The sequence below is a fragment of the Vidua chalybeata genome, chromosome 9, assembly GCF_026979565.1.
Source record: "Vidua chalybeata isolate OUT-0048 chromosome 9, bVidCha1 merged haplotype, whole genome shotgun sequence".
NCBI lineage: Eukaryota > Metazoa > Chordata > Aves > Passeriformes > Viduidae > Vidua > Vidua chalybeata.
Window position 1 is genome coordinate 23488182 of NC_071538.1, and position 20111 is coordinate 23508292.

At 36.4% G+C, this 20111-nt stretch overlaps 1 protein-coding gene across 10 annotated transcripts in view; it reads left to right on the top strand.

Annotated features, from left to right (window-relative positions):
• Nucleotides 1-20111, top strand: part of LOC128792122 (hornerin-like) — a 75031-nt gene that overhangs the window by 14060 nt on the left and 40860 nt on the right. For 9 of the 10 annotated variants that reach the window (XM_053950270.1, XM_053950273.1, XM_053950274.1 and 6 more), the window contains exons 3-9: nucleotides 13994-14189; nucleotides 16367-16503; nucleotides 16771-16862; nucleotides 17881-17989; nucleotides 18618-18644; nucleotides 19010-19045; nucleotides 19811-19855. In XM_053950270.1, the coding sequence (XP_053806245.1) occupies nucleotides 13994-14189; nucleotides 16367-16503; nucleotides 16771-16862; nucleotides 17881-17989; nucleotides 18618-18644; nucleotides 19010-19045; nucleotides 19811-19855 (642 nt within the window). The remainder of the gene's footprint in view (nucleotides 1-13993; nucleotides 14190-16366; nucleotides 16504-16770; nucleotides 16863-17880; nucleotides 17990-18617; nucleotides 18645-19009; nucleotides 19046-19810; nucleotides 19856-20111) is intronic. The other variant, XM_053950280.1, reaches the window with a different exon arrangement.

The following is a 20111-nucleotide window of genomic DNA, read 5'->3' on the forward strand; positions in this document are numbered from 1 at the left end:
GTCCAACTAGCTTGTGTTTCCACAAGAGGGAATTGGAATCAAGGTTACCATTAACCAAGAGGCCAGAAAAATGTGTGATGTGTCTCCACTAGTGACAATATTAATTCATAATAAATTAAGGGCATTCCCATTTCTCTAGGGCTCCAGGTCAGTGTCAGCCTTTGAACTTTGTGTTGAACCCTTCCAACAAAGTGGCCCTCTACAATTAAACATCACTTAAACTTTTCTGGAATATAAATTATAAATGTATAAAATTTCAGGTACCTTGCAGCTAAGCACCTAGACATTACAATTTGAGGTTTATTATATATATGAATAATGAAGAGTGAATTTCTCTACTCTGTACTTACTAATGCCATATATTACAAACATGAATTATGATGGAAGTTAATTTTTATGCTCTGAAATTATAAACTTTCTCTTGTTGCTCTTAAAGATTTAATACTGAGCTAGGAAAAAAGGGCAAATTTGATTCAGAGGATAGCTAGGCCACTGATCATTTTTTTGGTCATCTCTGCCTTTCTCTTGTAACTCTGCATGGAGTTTTACGTGGGGAGAAAATTGAAAGCTTATGACTTTCAAAGACCTCTAATTGCTCTTACAAAAAGCTGACAGGGAAAGAGCTGCACATGAAGGTACTGTCTAGCAGTGTTCTCAGTCCTTTAGAGCTACTTTCAGGTCACTCAAACCTGAAGCTTTGCCAATGTAAAGGTGGAAAATACGTATTGTTTGCAGCTATTACTTTGGGAACTCACTCCAGTCCCATAAAATATTTAACTTTGCTGGCTCTTTTCTCCGCCTTTTTTTTTTTTTTTCTCATTTCCATATTTATATGCTTCTGCCTTCTTAGCAAGGCACGAGAGTTTGTCCAATTTAAGAGCTCTGCAGTCTTGGTATGATAATTTCTGTAGCTGCATGGTATGGTATGTCCTTTATCATTTCACACAGTTTGAATTGGATGGAAAGATAATCACCTGGGGAGTTTGAGAATGAGCTGGCTGGCCTCAATACACAGAATTATATCTTTATCCACTCATCTAGCCAAACAAATTTCAAAAGCAGGATTCAGGGAAAAATAAGTAAACTGTAACTTCTTCCTTCAATGTTTTAAATACCTACCCCCATTTTCTTGTATTTTTTTTAATTCCTAATTTGCATGAAATTTACATACACCTTCTTCCTAACACTTTTTTTGAAGAGTGGTTTACTTCTGTTTTTTGCATATCAACTATATGGTAGCTCGTCCCTGTACAATCCTTCTGTGAGCATTTCATTAGAAGAAATAGGCCAAATTTTAATACTCTCGACCTTGCCCATTCCAGTTCATCCACTCCCAGCTGTACATCTTCTAATGCCTACCTTAGTCATGCCAAGCTCACATTTTTCTCCGCTGAGTGTTAGGTCCTGCTGGCAGACACTGCTTCTCAGTTAAAAGTAGGGCTCATTCTCAGCTATAAATCTCTGTATTGTTTTAAGCAAGTGTAGACCTGTCCAGACCTGTTAGCGAGATCATCTTAGACACAGTAGTTACTGCATTCCTTTTGCTAAAAGCAAATATTTGAGACTTAAATGCCCTGGTGTAATTTTAAAACTAGAGATTCTGGAGTATAAGCACATGCTAGAAAAAAAGTCTCAGCTTTAATGGACTATCAGTTTTAGGGGTAGGACAGGCCTTGCCCCAGTTCATCTGTTTTTTGGCTATCTGCAAAACAGGTGATCTTATTGTTTTAAAATTTAGAATAAATTAACCTGAAAGTTTTCAGAGATTTAATGCTGTCTCCTGTAGCATATCTTCTATTATTTGACTTGCAAGAGTCTGAATTGAGCATCTTAGTAGATATAGGTACTAAGATTTTTCTTGTTGCAAAGGGTTTACTGAACACAAACCCTTCCATCCCACAAAACCAGGTGGAAAAGAGTAAGAGAATTGGAGCAGTCTGTTCAGGTATTCCTGCATCTAACTTCTAATCTTACCATAATAGTTTATAATTTGTCATTGATTTAAAGTACTGATACTAACAGCATTACCATTATTCAGACACTACCAAGCAGAAACATTCACTTTCAATATGTGCTATATATTCCTATTTCAACTCATTTATGATTGAGTTTTTGAAATTTGCTATAGTAGATGGAATTTTTTCTTCCTTTAGGGATATTGACTAATTAGATCATGTGTGTTTCCTAATATACTAGTTGCAGAATGAATATTTTAAGCTGCTCACTCACTGTAAGAGCTCTGGACACATATATATCATAATTGGCCTTCTGTTTTGCTTGTATTGATGTGAACCAACTCACTTGGTGATAGAACTGAAAAGTGCAACTAGCTACAAATCTATTTAAATTACACCTTTTGGCCCTACTCAGAATTATTTACTTTCCAATGACACAGTAGTTCATTAGGCACCAGTGTGATATTGTGGAATGTCCTGATCTTTAAGATATGACACCATGAAATGTGACAGGTATGAGAGGATCCTTATTTGGCTGTGCTGCTGTGGACAGATTTCAGTACACCATTGCAAAATGGCGTGCTGAAATCCTAAATGCTGTTTATCTAGCTACTTGCCCTGTGTTTGACCGAGCATGTAAACATCACAATTGTTCCAAGATCTCATTTTTTTTTCCTGAACTGTGGCTCTCCTGCACACAGATAATATTTCCTAAAGAAAATTCAGTTCAATTTCTAAAGCATTCTGATTTGAATGGACCAGTGCTACAGTTTGTTGTGCCACTATGATTGGACTTTATTTCTGCTATGATTTTAATACACACCTATAATCCCATGAATGCTATGCTTTACCTTTGGAGATATCTTCTGTAGACAATGATACAAGAATAGCTTTCTCTGTCTCTCACATACTATGTTCTCAACTGTACAATGCTTTTGTTCTTCCTTGGTATTTAGTAACATGTATTTGATGAAAGGGAGTGCTTGATTAAGTTTCTTTTTCAAGTAAAAAGGTGGCTTGTTATTTCCTGTACTCAAGGCACTTGCTGTGGATATCAAGATTTTTCATTTGTGGGATATCAGCTATTTACAATCAGTATATATAAACAGATATATCTCCTTCAGGCGATGTTTTAATTTGAAGGGGGAAAATACACATGGTCACTGACATTATACCAACATTAAAACATCACAGAAAATTTAGGTGACCAGTATAAACCCTTATCACAAATGAAATGAGGATTGTTGTGGTGGCAGCAGAAGCATTAGTTTCAAGTTGTTGCCTAAAAATATGTTACCAATCATTTTGTTAGCATGAATTGTTTGAGGTTGTAGAGATAGTCATCACATTTTTCATGACCAAAAGCAATTTAGAAGCATATTTGATACCCCATCATCTTCTCAGTAAAAGTAATATAAACCTAAAAAAATCCAAATCCCAGCAAATACAGATGAGAAGAAGAGAGATGATGGGACACTAGGGAGAGGTGAAGTTCTGGGAAATTAGAACTGCTGAGTGTGTGTATCTAACATTAGATACCTACATCCACAGGGGTGCTCCAAAAAGGTTATGTGGGGCTTTTTAGAGATCCTAAGCTGCTGTGGTTGCCACTGACTGTATGAATTAGATATTTTTTCACAAATGCATTCAGACTCCACAGACGTATTCCCATCTAAGAGTATGTGAATGTCAGACACATTAGTTCAAGTCCCTTCGCTTTCTAGAATATCAGAGGGGAAATCAACAAAGAATCAATTTATGTGCTACTGTCTATGACTGATCTGTCAAATGGTGGGTTGTACTAATCCATAGCAAATTTTAAAGCCCATAGGCATTTTTCTAAATCTTTTGTAGTCTGATGTTTGCAATTAGATTCTAACAGTAGAGAAAGGATGTTTTATTTTCTAGAGACATTATCTCTTTCCACAGACTTACAGATCATTAAAAATTCATCTTGATTTTGGGGTTCAGACAGTACGCACAGATACCACAAACAAAGGAAAACACAAATTTCTCACTAAGTGACTCACTTGCTTGGCCAATCTTGACTATGTAATGCAGAATTGTGATATTGTTACAAAGTGACTCTCCTATAACCTTCCCAGCAAACATAATCACGCTATTACTGTTTACTCTGACAACAGCTTCTTTCCATCCAAGAAGCTCAGCAAATTTCACAACCATTAAGCCTCCCAATGAAATAGTTAAATGTCATTATCTCATTTTCTAGATGAGGCATATAGAAATTAATGACTTGTTAGAGTCATACAGGAAATTTGTGACAGAACAAGGAAGAGATGGCAGCTCTTCCAGTTCTCATGCCTATTTTTTCACTTTCAAAATTATTCCTTTTTTCCTCAAATAAAAGACACTCCTGGTTTTGGAGCAGCACTATAAATGAATGAATGAAGAGGCTCAGTTATTGAATAAGTAAAAGAAAAGAGCAGCTCTGCTGCTTTTCCAGCAATATAATGGAACAACTATGCTATTATTGGCATAGGATTTGTTTTAATTAGAAACACTAGAATGCAAAAATCCTAGATCTCAATTTGAAAAGGGTGAGAGAGGGGAAGGAGGACCTCAGTGGTTTGATATAGCACTAGAAACTTGGTATGAACAGCATAGAAGAAATGGTTTTGTTTGATCTTCTATCATGCCTTAAATGTGCTGATTCATCCCTGGGCTTCTTGATTTGGATGTGGCTGCATCTCAGTATTCCTGTTTAAACTGAGCAAAAAGCATTGTTCACTGTATGGGTCATGAAGTTCATTTAAGTTTCTCACCTAAAAGAAATCCCTATTAAGTCCACTAACTGTTCTGATACACAAACACAAGGAAATAAGATGTGAAATTCATCACATTAGTGCTTACACATAAAATACATCAGAGATTTTGTTTGGAAAGCTACTGTAAAAGTGAAACACTTTAGGATGTGTGTTTTTACTTTTTTAGATTATTCTTGTTATTTTTTACTAGATACTTACATATAGTGTAATACTGTCTATACAGAAGGTAATATGCTATCTGTACGTGTGTATATATATATATATAGATATATCCACATTGTATGGCATGAATTTATGAAATTTTGAGCTGATTTATATTGTATAGCAAAGGACGGTAGAGGGTTTTAAATGCAGGAGTAGAAATGGGAAAGTTTGTGTCCTAAGAGAAATATATATGAATCTTTGAAAATAATTACTGCATGTATTTATTGTATGGATATTATCCAGCCCACCTACTGATTTAAATTAGAGGAGTCCCTTAGGAGGAATTTCTGGCAGAGGTGAAAATAAAGTACAATCTTGTAGATAATCAAGAGCCCTAATCAAAAAGTAAGAAAGCTGGGATCATGCTCAGCCTGGCTCTGAGCTGGGCTGATGAATTTTGTTCTTCCAGTCAAGGTCAGGGTGGAAGATGATACTTATGAAATCTTAAAGATGCTGGCCTATGCAGAGAAAGGAGTTGAGTGAACTTTTCAGGGAGTGTCACTGAGTGCTGACAAGGACTGATGCATACCATGAGTGGCAGCAGACTTTCTATATGACCTTGGCCGAGTCACTTAATCCCTCCGTGACTTGGTTTCCTCATCTGCAGGATTGGGTGTAAACAGTAATACTTCCCTGCCTCACAGGGAGCTGTGGGGATTACTTCGTTGCTGTTTGCAGGGTGTGCTCAGAGACAAACAGGAAGAATGCAGTGGAAGTGTTACTATTTGTTGCTGGAAACCTGTACAATATCAAAGGCCTTGTTGATCCTGTCCTGGAAAATATATTATTAACGGGCTATTTCTTGGGAATTGGATATTATTGGAAGCCACATGAGCCCATCACACCTTCCTCTTTGCTCTGCTTCCTTTCTGCTCTCCAGTAGTTGTGCACATGTAGTTAGGCTAAATTAAACAACCTCTCTTCCCATAAAAAGTATGATTCTTTCTAGAATGACAGATTTTTGGCTTCTGTAAATGATGAAACTGGGACTACCCAAATCTACAGTCACATTCTCTTACCTAGGAACAACATATATAGATTGACACAAAGATAAGTACTCTACTTAACCTTTAGTCACACTTTTGAAGGAGTTAATAGCAAGTGTTTAAAGTTGATTTTGAATTCCAAAGGAATGTTCACTAGCAAGGACATCTCTCACTTGGCCTGAGAGATTGAAAGAAACTCTTAGAAGCTGCAGCTCTATGCTTATTAATAACAGATACATGCCTTTTTTGATCACACAGTGGTGCAGGTCTCATGGGTATCTGTTACAGCCATGTAATGATGTCACTCCAAATTAGTCAAAATTCAGTTAGCCTAAGCAGCCAACATTTTTCAATGTCTGGGCAACCACCAGCAAAGGGAGTTTATACAATCCAATTTTATATCTTATATCTACGCTGCTTTTGACCAGTACTGTTGGATTGGCAGAAACTCTAAAGCTGAACTTACATGTCTGAACCCCAGCTGCTCACTCACCAGTGGATCATACAGGCAAAGATGTGTACTGCCTTAACCCCACTGTGCATAATTCTCTAGGCCACAGGGACTTAGAAATAGCCTGTAAACATATTTCAGTTGTACTTGAAGTATTCTGGATCTATAAATACAAATTACAGTCAAAGAGAATTTTTCAGTAATACTAGTAGGTAATGCATATAAGAGAGACCATTTATCTTCTCCATGACTGGGAAAACAGTGAATTTTCATTGTTAATATTAAGGCTTCAGTTTTCTCGTGGACTGCATATCTTGGAAGCAGGATCCCTCTACTATAATTTCTTCCATTCCATTAACATGTTTAGGTTTACTTAAATCTGAATATAGAGTCTGGTAAATCACTAACAAATGGTAGTCATTGTGGCTTATATGAAGTGTTGCATATGTTTGCAGCCACACCCAGGCAGCACTCACCTTAAAAGCACATAGGGACAATACCACTTGTTAGCTTGCACAATGCATGAGATAACGTGATGCAATGTTCATATGTCATTGCTCTGTATGTGCTGGTCATGTCAGGTGTTTCTCCTGAGCAGCACGTAAGTGCATGGTATCCATCTGCTCTGCACAGTCTTGTTCACCCTCACATCTACTGAGACACAAAAGGTTTGGTAGAAGTAATCCATTTGATCACTCCCTTTCTACTCTTATGTCAAGTCAAGGCAAACCTGCTTTTTGCTCACTAATTCTCATGTAAGGCTCCCAGTGACTTCATCTATCTAGGACTTTCAGGGTGTGAACCATTTTGTTATTTATAGAATTACTTCTTTTTTACACAAAGGTTGGCAGGATTTAAATCAGACAGGAAAAGTGCTAACATGAGTGAAGACAAGAAATTAAAGACAACAAGGAGTTGAAAATTTTTAATATGTAGGAAAGGATAATTTTTATATCTTTTTTCCCCTAGAAAAATGTGGTTTGCTGAATTATCAGAGAGTTGAATGTTAATCAAGAAGACATTTAACATATTTCCTTCGGAGAGCAAAATATACTATGCAAATTTGAGTTGGTTTTACAAATTTTTCAATATAATTTTTTTGAAGAATAGCACCATATTTATATCTAGAGTTATTCTGAGCAATATGTACTATTACTATATGATATGTTGGTCTATTTTTCAAGATGGGAATCTGTTTATTGAGCATAGGAAGGAAAATGTTCCTTTATAAATAAAAAATGTGGCAATACCTTAAGTCCTGGGAAACAGGATGTAAATATTGACATGCTAGTATAAGGCAGGAGACATGCTGGTTATGAAGGAAGATTAAATAAATCCGTCTTTTCATTTAATCATTATTCACATAGCTGTTAAGAATCCTTACCACTAAATTTAGACTAGAATGTTTTTGAAAATAACTTCTGTTGAGTACTCTGGAGTTATACACAAAAAGTATACAATTATTACATCCTCTTATTACACTAATACTGTACACTGAGAAAGCCACTTTCATTTGGAGATGAAATGTGGAATACTACAGAAATTTCTCAGATGGTCAAAATAGATGTCAGGAGAATAAATTTCATTTCTGTCATTTGTAGGGATTATTCTTGACCTTCCCTGTTTAAGCAAGGAAGAAACAAAGGAAAAAACTGGGAGAGCTTGGGAAGGCACTTGGCACTTAAGGGGAGTCAAGGATGTTCAGAAATAGTTGTGATTTTTTTTCAGAACTCTGAAAAATAGTGTTTGGAAGAAATGAAGTTTCTTTCCCTCCCCACTCACTTTTACTGTTCGATAGAGTCAGTTTGGAGTACTTAACAAAGACATAGATTGTTATAAACTCAGCTCTTCATATCTGTAAGAGCACTTACTATGTACATTTTCTCTGAAATCATTTTGGAGTGGCTACTGTTGCAACATTCATTGTGTCCAGCACATGTGAGGCATCTGAGCAAAGAGTTTGCCATTTCTCCTGCCCAGGCCAAGACTCAGGAGTGTATCTATTGCCTATGGGAAACATCAAAGCAGTTTGAGTAGGATACCAGATCCTGATGAAAATAACATCACCTATTTTACCATGTTATTTATATATGTCTGTTGGCTTTAGCTGAAGGTTTTTTAGGCTTTCTAACCTTTCCAGTTGCAATGTAAACTGCCAGATTAAAAATAATCTTTAGCTCAGTTGTTGCAGAGAGCAAGCAGAAAACTGTTGGGGGTCATGAAAGTGGTTGGAGGTCCTGATGTCAGTGAGGAAGAAGGAAGTGGGCTGCTTACTCTGATTTGTTTTAAACAGCTTTTAGTAGAAACAAGGTAGTACTGGAAAGTCTGCCAGGGTTTGCAGTCCTTTATTCAAGAAGACAGTCTTTTGCTTATGTGAGTAGTTGGCTTCCCCTGGGTCCATCATGTACCTTTTAAAATTTTCACCCACCGCCTGTGGATATCCCCTTCCTTACAGTGTTCTGGACAATGGCCTCTCTGCCATGCTCCCTGGCTTCTTCCTAAAATGAATTGGCCCACTGTCTGTGGGACAAATCTAACATGATTATTTTAAAGAAAGACCAGGTAACTCCATATGGGCTACATACAATCAGAGATCTAAAAAAAGAGGCTAATATTCCCACGGGAATTTGCATTGAAGGCATTCCAAGTACCAGGGAATTCCATGTGCACACAGTGTAGTGTTGTTCTGCACAGGAGTTTCAGTACATAGCAAACTTCGTAATCATGGTTTCACTAGAGTCGGGAGCTTACCACTTGTTCAACTGGTATTTAAATTATGATCTCAAAATTGTCCTTTCAAGTGTGTGGACCTGAAAAAGACTTTATTTTTTAAACTGGCATTTTAGAGTACAGCTGAATTAATACTGAATCAGTCTCCTATGTTTGATTCAGTGGGAATACTGTTCCTTTGTAATAAACCGCAAGCAGAGCGTTGTGTAAGAGGGACGCACGTTTACAACTCTCACATTGTAAACTAATGGTCTGAGTCTTTACCAGCTTATTCACAGTAGTATTTTATTAGTGCTACAGCCAACAAAACCATATTGCTTGTGTTATCTGTGCTTCTTTATAACCATATTACCAAGATTACAGCAATTCACTGCCTGACATTTATCTATCTGACTGTCAAATCAAATATTCATGGAGTGCTCACTGCTGCTCAAAGTAGCCTGGAGAAATGTTCTAATCCCTCTGGTTACCTCTCAGTATCTTCTAGCTGGTTGTGAGGGAGGTCTTGCATTATGCATTTGCAAGATCCCATCTCTTTGGTTATGTGTTTCTGGTGTGAGCACTTGTCATTCCTTTACTGTGTAATTTATTTGATGGTGTTACTGCTATGCTATTGCATTTGTGGTGTGCAGCATGATTTTGCATTGCTATTTATAACATTGGTATTAATGGTAAGTTTGGTGGTATAGTATGAGAAGAAAGATTATGATCTCCTTCCAAATGGACACCAGCAGATAGGAAATAATGCATTTCATAATGGAACAATATAAACAAAATGCTACTCATTAATTAAAGGTAATTAACTGAAAGAGAATACAGTTAGTTAAATGCACTGAATCTTAAAAATAGCTAATTTTCTTAAAATGGTATGAGCATTTTGAATTTAAATAAATTTCAAATGCATGAACATTAAGGAATTGAAGAAGGCTCTTATAAATAGTCTTTGGTTAAAGGATTTCCATTAACCAAAGACTCATAGATTCACAGAATTTCTTGGTTAAATAGGAATGTCTGTCATATTGCTAAGGTCTTTGAAAATGTCCAGAGGAGGTCAACAAAGTTGGTGAAAGGGCTGAAAAGAATGTCCTGTTATGAGCACTAAAGAATTTTAGGCTTGTCTAGTTCGGAGAAAAGGAGGCTGAGGGGTGACCTCATTGACCTCCACAACTTCCTGAGAAGGAGAAGTGGAGAGGGAGGTGCTGATGTCTTCTCCCTGGTGTCCAGTACAGGATGTGTGGGAATGGTTCAAAGCTGTTCTGGGGGAGGTTCAGAGTGGACATTAGGAAGCATTTCTTTACTGAGAGGTTGGTCATGCACTGTAACAGGTTTCCTAGGGAGGTAGTCAAAGCCCCAGGCCTGTCAGTGTTTTAGAGGCATTTAGAAAGGCATGAAATAGACAAATAATTGTAGATCCCATCCAACTGAAAATATTCTATTCTATATGTCATTCAGCTTCTGGACTTCTCCCAGTCTCCAGTAGAGACCTTGTGAAAATCTTCTGAAGAGTAAAAGAAATGTTAGTTTTGAGTGCAGGTCAATTGCAATAACTTCAGATTATTCCCACAAAGTGCATGAGAAGAAACAGCCTCATTAACTCTTTGCTCTGAGAAAATGCTTGGAAGTATGACAATCATTAGAATTTTCCAAGTCTTTTCCAACTGTGAAAAAGCAGCAGCAGAATACTCTGTGGTAACAGATTAATAGGACTAATATAGAATATTTTACTGGAATTGTTATGTAATATTAGTAAGGGGTTTTTGTGTAGCATAATTCTTTTGATTTTAGTCAACATACTGGTTTAGGGTACCAGCCTTCAGAAGCCCTGCCTGTGCCAGATGCCTCGATAAAGGTCAGAGGGGTGTGACTCACCTGTGAGGAGGGCGTTGTCACCGCCAGCTCTGGGCAGGACAGTCCCACCTGTGGTGTCCCAGTTTCCAGGGCAGAGCACAGCCAGCCCTGATTGGCCGCGCTGGCTCCCGCCTTGGCACGGATTGGCCGAGCCTTCCACCTCCTCTGTCTCATCTTCCTGGGGCACCGGCACTGCCCGGCTGCAGCTCCTCCGCACTGACCACAGAGGGACCGGAGGATGCCCACGCACCGGCACTTGGTCGATAAGGTGTGTTGGTGGGGATGTGGTGGACAGGGTGCACACTGACTGGTGATGCTTATTCTCAAGGGCTAAAGAATAAGTCTGTGATGCTCATCAAGAGTGTCTAGGAGGAGGAGAAAAATACTCATAAAGAATGGGAATAGAAAGGTGCATACAGGAGCTAGTCTTAAAATGTTGGCAGGATGGACTTGCAAGGACTGTGTTTTTCAAATTATGGAACGGTATTTATCATATTCATTAAATGCTCTGTATTTAAAAGCTTTTAAAGCAACTTTTGTCTCTATTCAGAAGTTTGCCCAAGGCTTCGGAGGAGCAAACCACCAAAGTGCCTCTTCCTGAGTCCAGTAGACTTTGAATGCAGTAGCTAACTAGCAGGGACTTAATTGTTGGCCTGAAGACATATTAGACTAAATACGGAAGAGGATTCTTAAGGTAGCAGCTCAGGTGTTGGAAAGGTGGGGGCCACATAGACTCACAGGGAGAAAGGTTTGAATCTGTGATAAAAAAATAATTATAATTTTTCCATCAGAGGAAGGAACTGAGGGTATAATTAATTTTTCATCATTATATCCAATAACAAATTTTTCATCATTATATCCAATAACATGTCTGCAAATAACATTTATTTGCCCGAATTCCCCATGCTTCTATTTTATAAATATTTAAATTTTGTTTCTTTACATTTTTCATGGAGAAAATGTAAAATATGTGATGCAAGGTAACATGATTGCATGGAGTATGTATTGGAACTCAGAGCCCATGGAAGTTTTCTGCCTCAAGTCTGGACTTGGAATTTTTTAAAATGCTAATATCTCTCTTTCTCATCTGAAAGCTAGTTCCAAAAGATGACGTGATGAGGCTCATAGAATACCTCTTGAACTATTAAATCAGAGAGCTGATGCAAAGAGAAGGCATCTCAGCCGTGTTTCAACTCGTTGTACTTGTATTTCTGGCTCTTTTCTAGCAAGAAAAAGAGGAAAGATTTCAGACTGGCCATCTTTCATGGCAGAGTGCAGTTCCAGACAATTTTCCAATCCTAGCTAAACTAGGACTTCGCGCTTTGAAATGAAACATCTAATTAGAAACAGACTTTTTTTTTCTATCTCTCCATGAGTCAGAGAGAGAGATTTCAACAACACACAGACTGGTTCTGTGTTGATATTAAATCACTGTTTACCGCATCTATTGATATAATAGCACTCACATGCTGTATTTAAAACTTAATTAGAGGTGGGCCACGTCAAAATCGTCACAAGAGATTGGATAGCCGCACCCAGCATGCTGATACCAAAACATGATGCTTACCAGGATCCCATTAGAGCAACACTTTGATGAGGCTTTGGAGAGGAACAGTCTTCATCTGCTTTAAAGACACGATAACTTGCATCTATCACTTTCCTGCTTGGTGCTCTGAGTAGTTGTGACACCATGCAAACATTCATCATCCTACTTGGAAATCTTTCAACATTTCCCTGTCACCTGTTTTATTATTTGTTGACTCAATGGCTTTTTAAAAAGTTGTTGAAGTTCAGAGTTAAGTACATGAATATTCAGAGTTGTGTGGTTTTCCCCCACTTCCAGATGCTTCTGTTACTTATTTCATTCGCACATACAAAACCAAATGATCTTACACAGTTATGCATGAATTAAGATAAACAGGTAGATGGTACAAATTGAACCTATCTCTTACATTGTGTTTCAAATGCTTTAAAAAAAATCTCAAGTAAATATCTCCATTCTTTCTGTTACTGTCTGTTGCGTCACATGAGGCAATCCTGTAGCAGACAGCATGTAAAATAGCATTATTAAATACTTCTGGAGATTGAACAGTTGTATCAGCAATTTTGTAGCTGGAAGAGTGAGTTGTTCATAAGATGTAATGGCCTTTTAAGTATGTAGTGCTAGTTGAATATTTAGATTTTGATCATGGGCTGAAAAATCGGATATTAAACACCTGAGAATTCTTTTGGGAAATGTTTCCTTTCTTTCTTGGAAACAGTTTACCATCATTGCAAGCATTGAATGATAAAGAAAATACATTTTTTCTTCAAGTCCTGGAAGATTGGACTTCAGTCTTGTCTCTTAGTTATTTTTTCTGAATTTCTGTACTGGTTATAGTTTCTTTGCTGGTTATAGTTATTGTTTACTAATAGGATGTATGCAGTGGTAATTTAGTATTTTTTAAATGTTTAGAAGTTCCAGAGGACTTTGCAGAAATCTTTTGTTAAATCCTTCAGGAAACAAATACTCTGAAAATCTTTAAGAGTACTCTGGGGCATTTAACTAGATTTCTTGACCGTCCCTTGGAAGTGAGAGTAGGGAAAGCAGTCAAAGAAGAGCATGCTAATCATGGTTATAGCTACAATTTGAGAGAGCAAGGATTCCCTCTGAGTTCTTGCATAGCCAAGGAGCTGAGCTAAATCTGCTGGTGCAACAATGAGGGACATTGTTTTAAGGACTTTTCTAGTTCAAAGGTGTAATGCAACAGACATGGCTGTTAATGGATTGCTGACATGTAATCTGAAAATTTAAACTTCCATTAATAATTCAGTATTTTTTAATTATAATATTTGTGTCTCTTATTGCACTTTTCTGTCAGTGTATATAAGTATTTGATTGTAATTCTTTTTCTTCAAAATACATGAATGTAAAGAAAGAGCAGCTTTCTAGGCTTGCTTTGTTTCCTGTCCTGGAGAAAAGCAGATATTTGCCAAACAAGGCAACTACTTAAGAGAAGTTACTATGATCTGTGTTGTCTTTTTGTTCCACAGATGAGGAGACACTCCTGCTTTGTTTTTTTGTTCTGTGGGATATTTTTGCCTGGAATCCTTGGTTTTCCACAGACAAATACCTCAATTGATTGTGATTCTCTGTTACCAAATTATGAAGCTGAACCACAGACATCTGCACCACCATATATTATTGCTGTATCTTTTGATAATTTTGAGCCAGGAAATGAAGTCCAAGGTAAACAATCTGAATGATATAAAATCTTTATCTGTGTCTTCCAGAATTACCAATCTTCATAAAAATCTTCCCATTTCCCTCTCAGTCTAGATAATTTATTTTTAAACTTCAATCTTGTTCATGTATACCTGAGATATTATTATTTTTTATGTTTTATATCTGTATGTACATACCTGTATAACTGAAAATGCATTCTTTCTTTCTTTTTTCTTTATGTAATAAATATATCTTAACTTTATGCTGTAATTTTTGTGACACAATTAAAATTGAGTGGGACAGCTGGCCGAACTGGACTAATAATTAGTTGCTCTTTAACTTTGTATTTGATTATTTGCTGTTGAATCAAGCGTCTGCAATACAAAGGGATCCTACTCATTAGTTCTTCACATGCTGTCATCCTACAGGAAAATAAAAATTCAGGACGCAGTATGAGACTACTTAAGAGTGATACATTTTGAGTCACTCATCTAAGAGCTGCATCCCAGATTTTATCACATTGCAGGAGGTGGAGCAATTGTGGCTTAAACTCCCTTTTTATTTTCCTAATCCCAAATTGCTCTCTGGATGGAGCACCTTGACAGCCCTGTTTCTTCACACTATGATGCCATCTCATGGTGCTGTCACACTTCAAGTAACTTGTGAATGCTTCTTTTTCTAGCCATTCATGCTAGAAGAGGCATGGAAGTGGAAGAGAGTTGTGACCTGTCACATGTCTGTTGGATCTCAGTAGCTGAAAAAAAGCATTATTCACAAGTAGTTACTCTCTAGCTGGGATTCTGTTTTACTTTGACCTAGTAGCATGGATGTACTTCCATGGAGAATGATGTATAGGGAGAAGAATGGAGAAGCCTTAGAGTCCTGTTACTGCTGCCCTTCTTGGGAAAACACGTGAAGAGCTCCTTCAAGGATGGGAGGGCTCTTTAAATACTCTTCAAATATTTCAAATACTATTGACAGAAAATCGGAGAGTGGATTTAAGTATTTGCAGACTGTTCAGCAAGTTAATGAGATTTATCATGACAAAAATATTGAATCCCAAATGCTACTAACCTTGCCTTTTTTGTCCCTTTTTTTCCCTAATGATGGCTTTTTTAGCAGTCTTTTTTCGTGCTGCCCACTGTAAGCACCCAGTACATGGTCTCAGGGAGCCACATTAGGACCCCTTCCATTGAGTCTGCTGCAGTTTCACTGGGACATGCCATGTGCCACTCCTACAGGTCATCCCTGCTGCATTTAGCCCTGCATTCAAGGGCTCCATCTCATTGCTTCTGGGACATCTGGGGAAATTCGTGAATTAGGACTGAAAGTTGATGACAAATTGGAAGGCTAATTGTGTATGCAGATGTTTGGAAATACTAAATTATCAAAGTATGATTGATTGGTCTTTGCCTTGATTTTTGTGTCTTTCCCACTTAATCTGCCCTTGTTTTTAATGATGTCAGATATCTCTGTTCATAAACCATTATTCTCATTCCATTCTCTACTAATGGAATTAGCAGAGAAAAGTTATAATAGATCATAGCAAATCTGGTTATGTCTTTTGAAATCTAATTTCAGTATGAAACAAAAATCATGAAACTGTTCTCTACCATATTTTTCTGAGCTCCTTCAGTAACAAAATTTGAGTAATATTGATTAACTCATATAATTATTAACTTTTCATATTTAATGTAGAACATGGAAGCCAAACTGTTTTCTATCTTTCCAGTTCTAACACATAAAAAAATGTTTCTGCATTTCAGCCTTATGCAAAAACGAATCTTTTCTTTTAAAACAGAGGTAGAAAGAAATGCAATTCTCTTTCTCCTGTAGCATTTTTTACTTTGTAGGCCTGATTAGGCAGAAAATAAATAACCTTTTTGTTAGCAGGGCCACTGCTCATTTAGTAGAGCAGAATTCCTTTTGAAATTGTTAGTAAATAAATTTCATGTTACTTTACAGAGAAGCGCCTTTCCAAATTTTCTCCTTTACCTTTATTGTCATTCCCCTTATAATAAAGAAAGGTGTTTAAAATGGTTTTTCTTAGAATGGTACAGGGCTTAAAGTAATTTCTGCACTGCGCAGAATTCTGCACAATGCAATCTTGTGCCTTGGAGTGAAGCAAATTGCATGGTAAACATTTAGGCAGTTTTAGTGGTATATGAAATTTACATTTCTCAAAATGCCTCTTTTCACAGTAACTCTAGAAGCACTTGGAGATGCTGGGTTTAAAGGATTTAATCTACAAGCTCGAGAAATAGATGGAGATGTTCCTGTTGGTACTTTTAAGATTACAGACCCAAACACTAAAGGCTTGGAATGTCATAACATGACGGTATGTGTGTAGTCTTTGGAATATTTACTGAAGCCTGGGTTTCTTTTAAACAATAGAAGTAGGGGTCATTTTTATACAGCAAAGCTATTTCATCAGTAGAGTTTAAAAGGTCAGGTTTTCTCAAGAACTCCATCTATCCTTTATGAACCTAATGTAGAAATTCCCTGGCTCTTTGTAGCAGTGTTACCTGTTGTAGTTTCTGTAATAATATAGCTAAAAGTCACTCTTACATTTTATATAATTATTTGTATTTCTTTTTAATTGCAGAATTCAGCAGTAATTAATGCTAATTCAGATGTGAAACAGAAAGTTACAACAACATGGATTGCTCCACATGATGTTAGAGAGCTTCAATTTATGTAAATATTTGTTTTTCTTTTTTTTTTTTTGCCTTGAAATTTTCTTTCTATATTGAGATAGACCTGTGTTGCTGTTTGAGATATTCTTGTCCAACATAGTTTTTTCATAGTTTGCCATAACTTCACACTATATTCATTAAATTATTTCCATTTCAAGATATAGTTGTAAAAGTTAATGCCCTAAAGACTTTAATATACTTAAATAATTCCATTAAGCATAATGTTATTAATGGATCTTTGAGTAGCTATTTTTTACAATTTGAATTCTTTAATTACAACAGCAACAAAATATGAATGTAACTCCTTCCCTGAAAAAATAAAATTCATACCTTTCTTCATTTTGAACAGTGGCAGAATAGTAACTTGATGCAAATTCTTCTAATATAAATTTTAAAATTAGTGTATGACCTATTAAGTGATTTCTAAAAACAGGGGAAGACATATTTAGCTTACTTTTAATGCTACGTTTCTTGCAGATGTGAACCTTGTAAAACACCACCCATTCTAACAAATGCATGCTTGAAGTATATTGGAAAATACCTAAATATTTGATAGTTTGCATTGTTTGAAGTGCGGATTTATGATAGGGCCATCTTTGCCTTGCTTCATTAAACGTTGAGGAAGACCAAGAACAGGCAAAAGAACCCAAAACTGCAATTGCTTCCACTCGTTATTGCCATGAGAATCAGTTCACCGTCATGATGCAGATTGTCAGACTATGTGGGACAATTCCTATGGACATTTGAGCCAATGCTCCTCACTGGTGTCAGTGCTTCTTCAAACAGTGTCTATCCCTCTTCTGCTTGTTCTCAGCATCTGTTTTAGTTATCTTCAAAGTTATGCTGGGTGATAATACAAGCCACTACAAGGAAAAGTATTCTGTGGAACTTGTCCTGTATACACTTAAAACCAGAACACAGTGGATATTCTTAGCTGGGGGCAAAGGGGGACAAGAGTTTTTTAGTATTTTATATTGAAGTATATTGATAAAAAATAAATTATTTTGTTTTCTCTCTAGTGCAACTGTTGTTCAAAATCTTGAGAACTTTTGGGTTGGAATTCAAAGCAAATCTCTCACACCTACGCATTCTGAGTCAGTTAATGCGACAGGAAAAAGTAAAAGGAAGGTATGTTATTGTGTATTTGAATGATAGAAATTAGTACAGTAATTAAAGTATCTTTGGCTTAATACAAGATATACACTTGTTGTCATTTATTCATTAACTAAGTCAAAATGATCAGATGTTTTCAATAATTTTAATTTAACTGCCTAATCCTTTTATAAAAATGATGAAAAAATAAAGTTAATACTGTTTTTCTCCTACAGAAATGAGGAAAGTAATAATCTATTTATCAAAACAATCCATGTCTTAAAGCAAAAAAAAAAAAGAAAATAGAATTGGTTATAGAACTGTACTGTACTTCTGATGTACTGTGCTTTCTAAACTGCTGCCTCAGCCCCTGGGAACTGTAACTGTAGCATATTCTTGAAAGGAGTTGGTAACATTTTTTTGCCAAGAATTATGTTTCTATGAAACACAGTAAACTTTGGCAGCTCAAGTAAAGAAAGTCTCCTCAAATCTACTGTACAGGACTGCAGCAGTGATTTATGTGAACTTGTGATGTAACCAAGAGTGAACACCTGTCTTAAATCTCTCACTTCACCAAGTGTATTTTCTGTTTCCTATAATAAGCTGCTTTTTTTTTTCTGTGAATAATTTGGTAATGCTTCCTCTTCTGTTTTTTTCCCTACAGCTTATGATAGAATTAGAATGTAGCAAGGTAAGAGCAATTTTTCTTCAATTTCCCATCTTCCAGTTACCTCAGTTTCAGAATTCTTCTCCTACAGGTCAAGTTGTTTCATGCTTGTGGCATGAAGATTCTACTATACCATTCAAATTACTTTCCTAGCAAAATGTCATTTATGCTTTCATTTTTTTTATTCAGTTTTGAATGTATTTTTATTTTGAATTAGTTAACATCAGTTTGCAGATGAGATTGTTAAAATGTGTATTGTCAGCAATTAAACCCTTGATTTCTTCACTCAGACCATCAATGTGAATTCAGTTTATTTCAGTTTAATTCTTATTTTCACTTAAAGTAGTACCAGTCAATAAACAGTAACTGGAACCTGTATTCTCTTGCAGCGTGGAGGGACTTACTCAACAGGCCGATGCATCATGGTAAATATTCCTTCTCCAAAGACATTGACATGCTGCTAACTGCCCAAGATCTCAAGGCCTAGTCAAAAGTTACTTCTAGACATGTCTTTATCCCCCTTACAACGCAATTTCATTTTCTTTTTGTTAATCTTTGTTGATTAAAAATCCAAAACTGTCTAAAGGGTTGTCAGCCTTGTTACCGTTTCCTTCTGCAGGTTCTCTCTGCTAATCTGTAGTAGCTCTATAAATAGAAGTTTTCCTTTTTCTCTTTTCACTCTTTGTTCTTAGTATTTTCTTGCTCTTCAAGATCACTTATTTACTTGCCTTCTGCAAATCATGATATAGATATAAAATATAGATCTTTGATTTTTTTTTCCTTTGAAAATTTTCACTGGCAGCTCAGTGAAGAAGCCTCTTTTCCTTCTTTGCTTTTTTACAGCAACTATGATTACATAGCCATATTAGTAAAAAGTTTTCATCTGCTTTTTAATGATTGTGGTGGTGTAGATCTCCTCCAGAATGATGGTCATCAACTGTGTGAGGTCAGATACAAAAAGATGCAAGCAGCAGAATTATGTTATTTATAACAGCTGGATTGGCATGGTTTTGATTATTTGTCTTGAAAGATCTCTGAAATAATTTTAATAGTATCGGTGGAATGAAGTAATAGAAAACTACTTTGTGGGTTCTTCCTTTTCCCACCAAGTAGAACTTTCTTTCCTAAAAATCATTTATTTAAAATAATTTTTCAGCAAGATAATAAATACCAGTCTGGTTTCTTTTCAGGTTGGACCTTCTGGTTCCTCTCAGAACAGCTATTCAGGCAGTCAGGTATGAGTCCTAAATTCCAGCATTTGTGTATTTTCCTTCAGTAAACTTGAATGACAAAAATTCTGTAATGTGAGGTGATTTAGTACTGTACTGAAATATCTTCTCTGCTGGTTAACCCAGAATGGCAGAGGTGTTTATCCAGCAAACAGTGTGTTTGTACCTGGGCTGAGTTCAACAACTCCACTCTCTTGAACACAATAGCTTGCTCCAGTTTAATGGCTGTATTGCTTTTAACACTGGACTATATTTGCAGTTG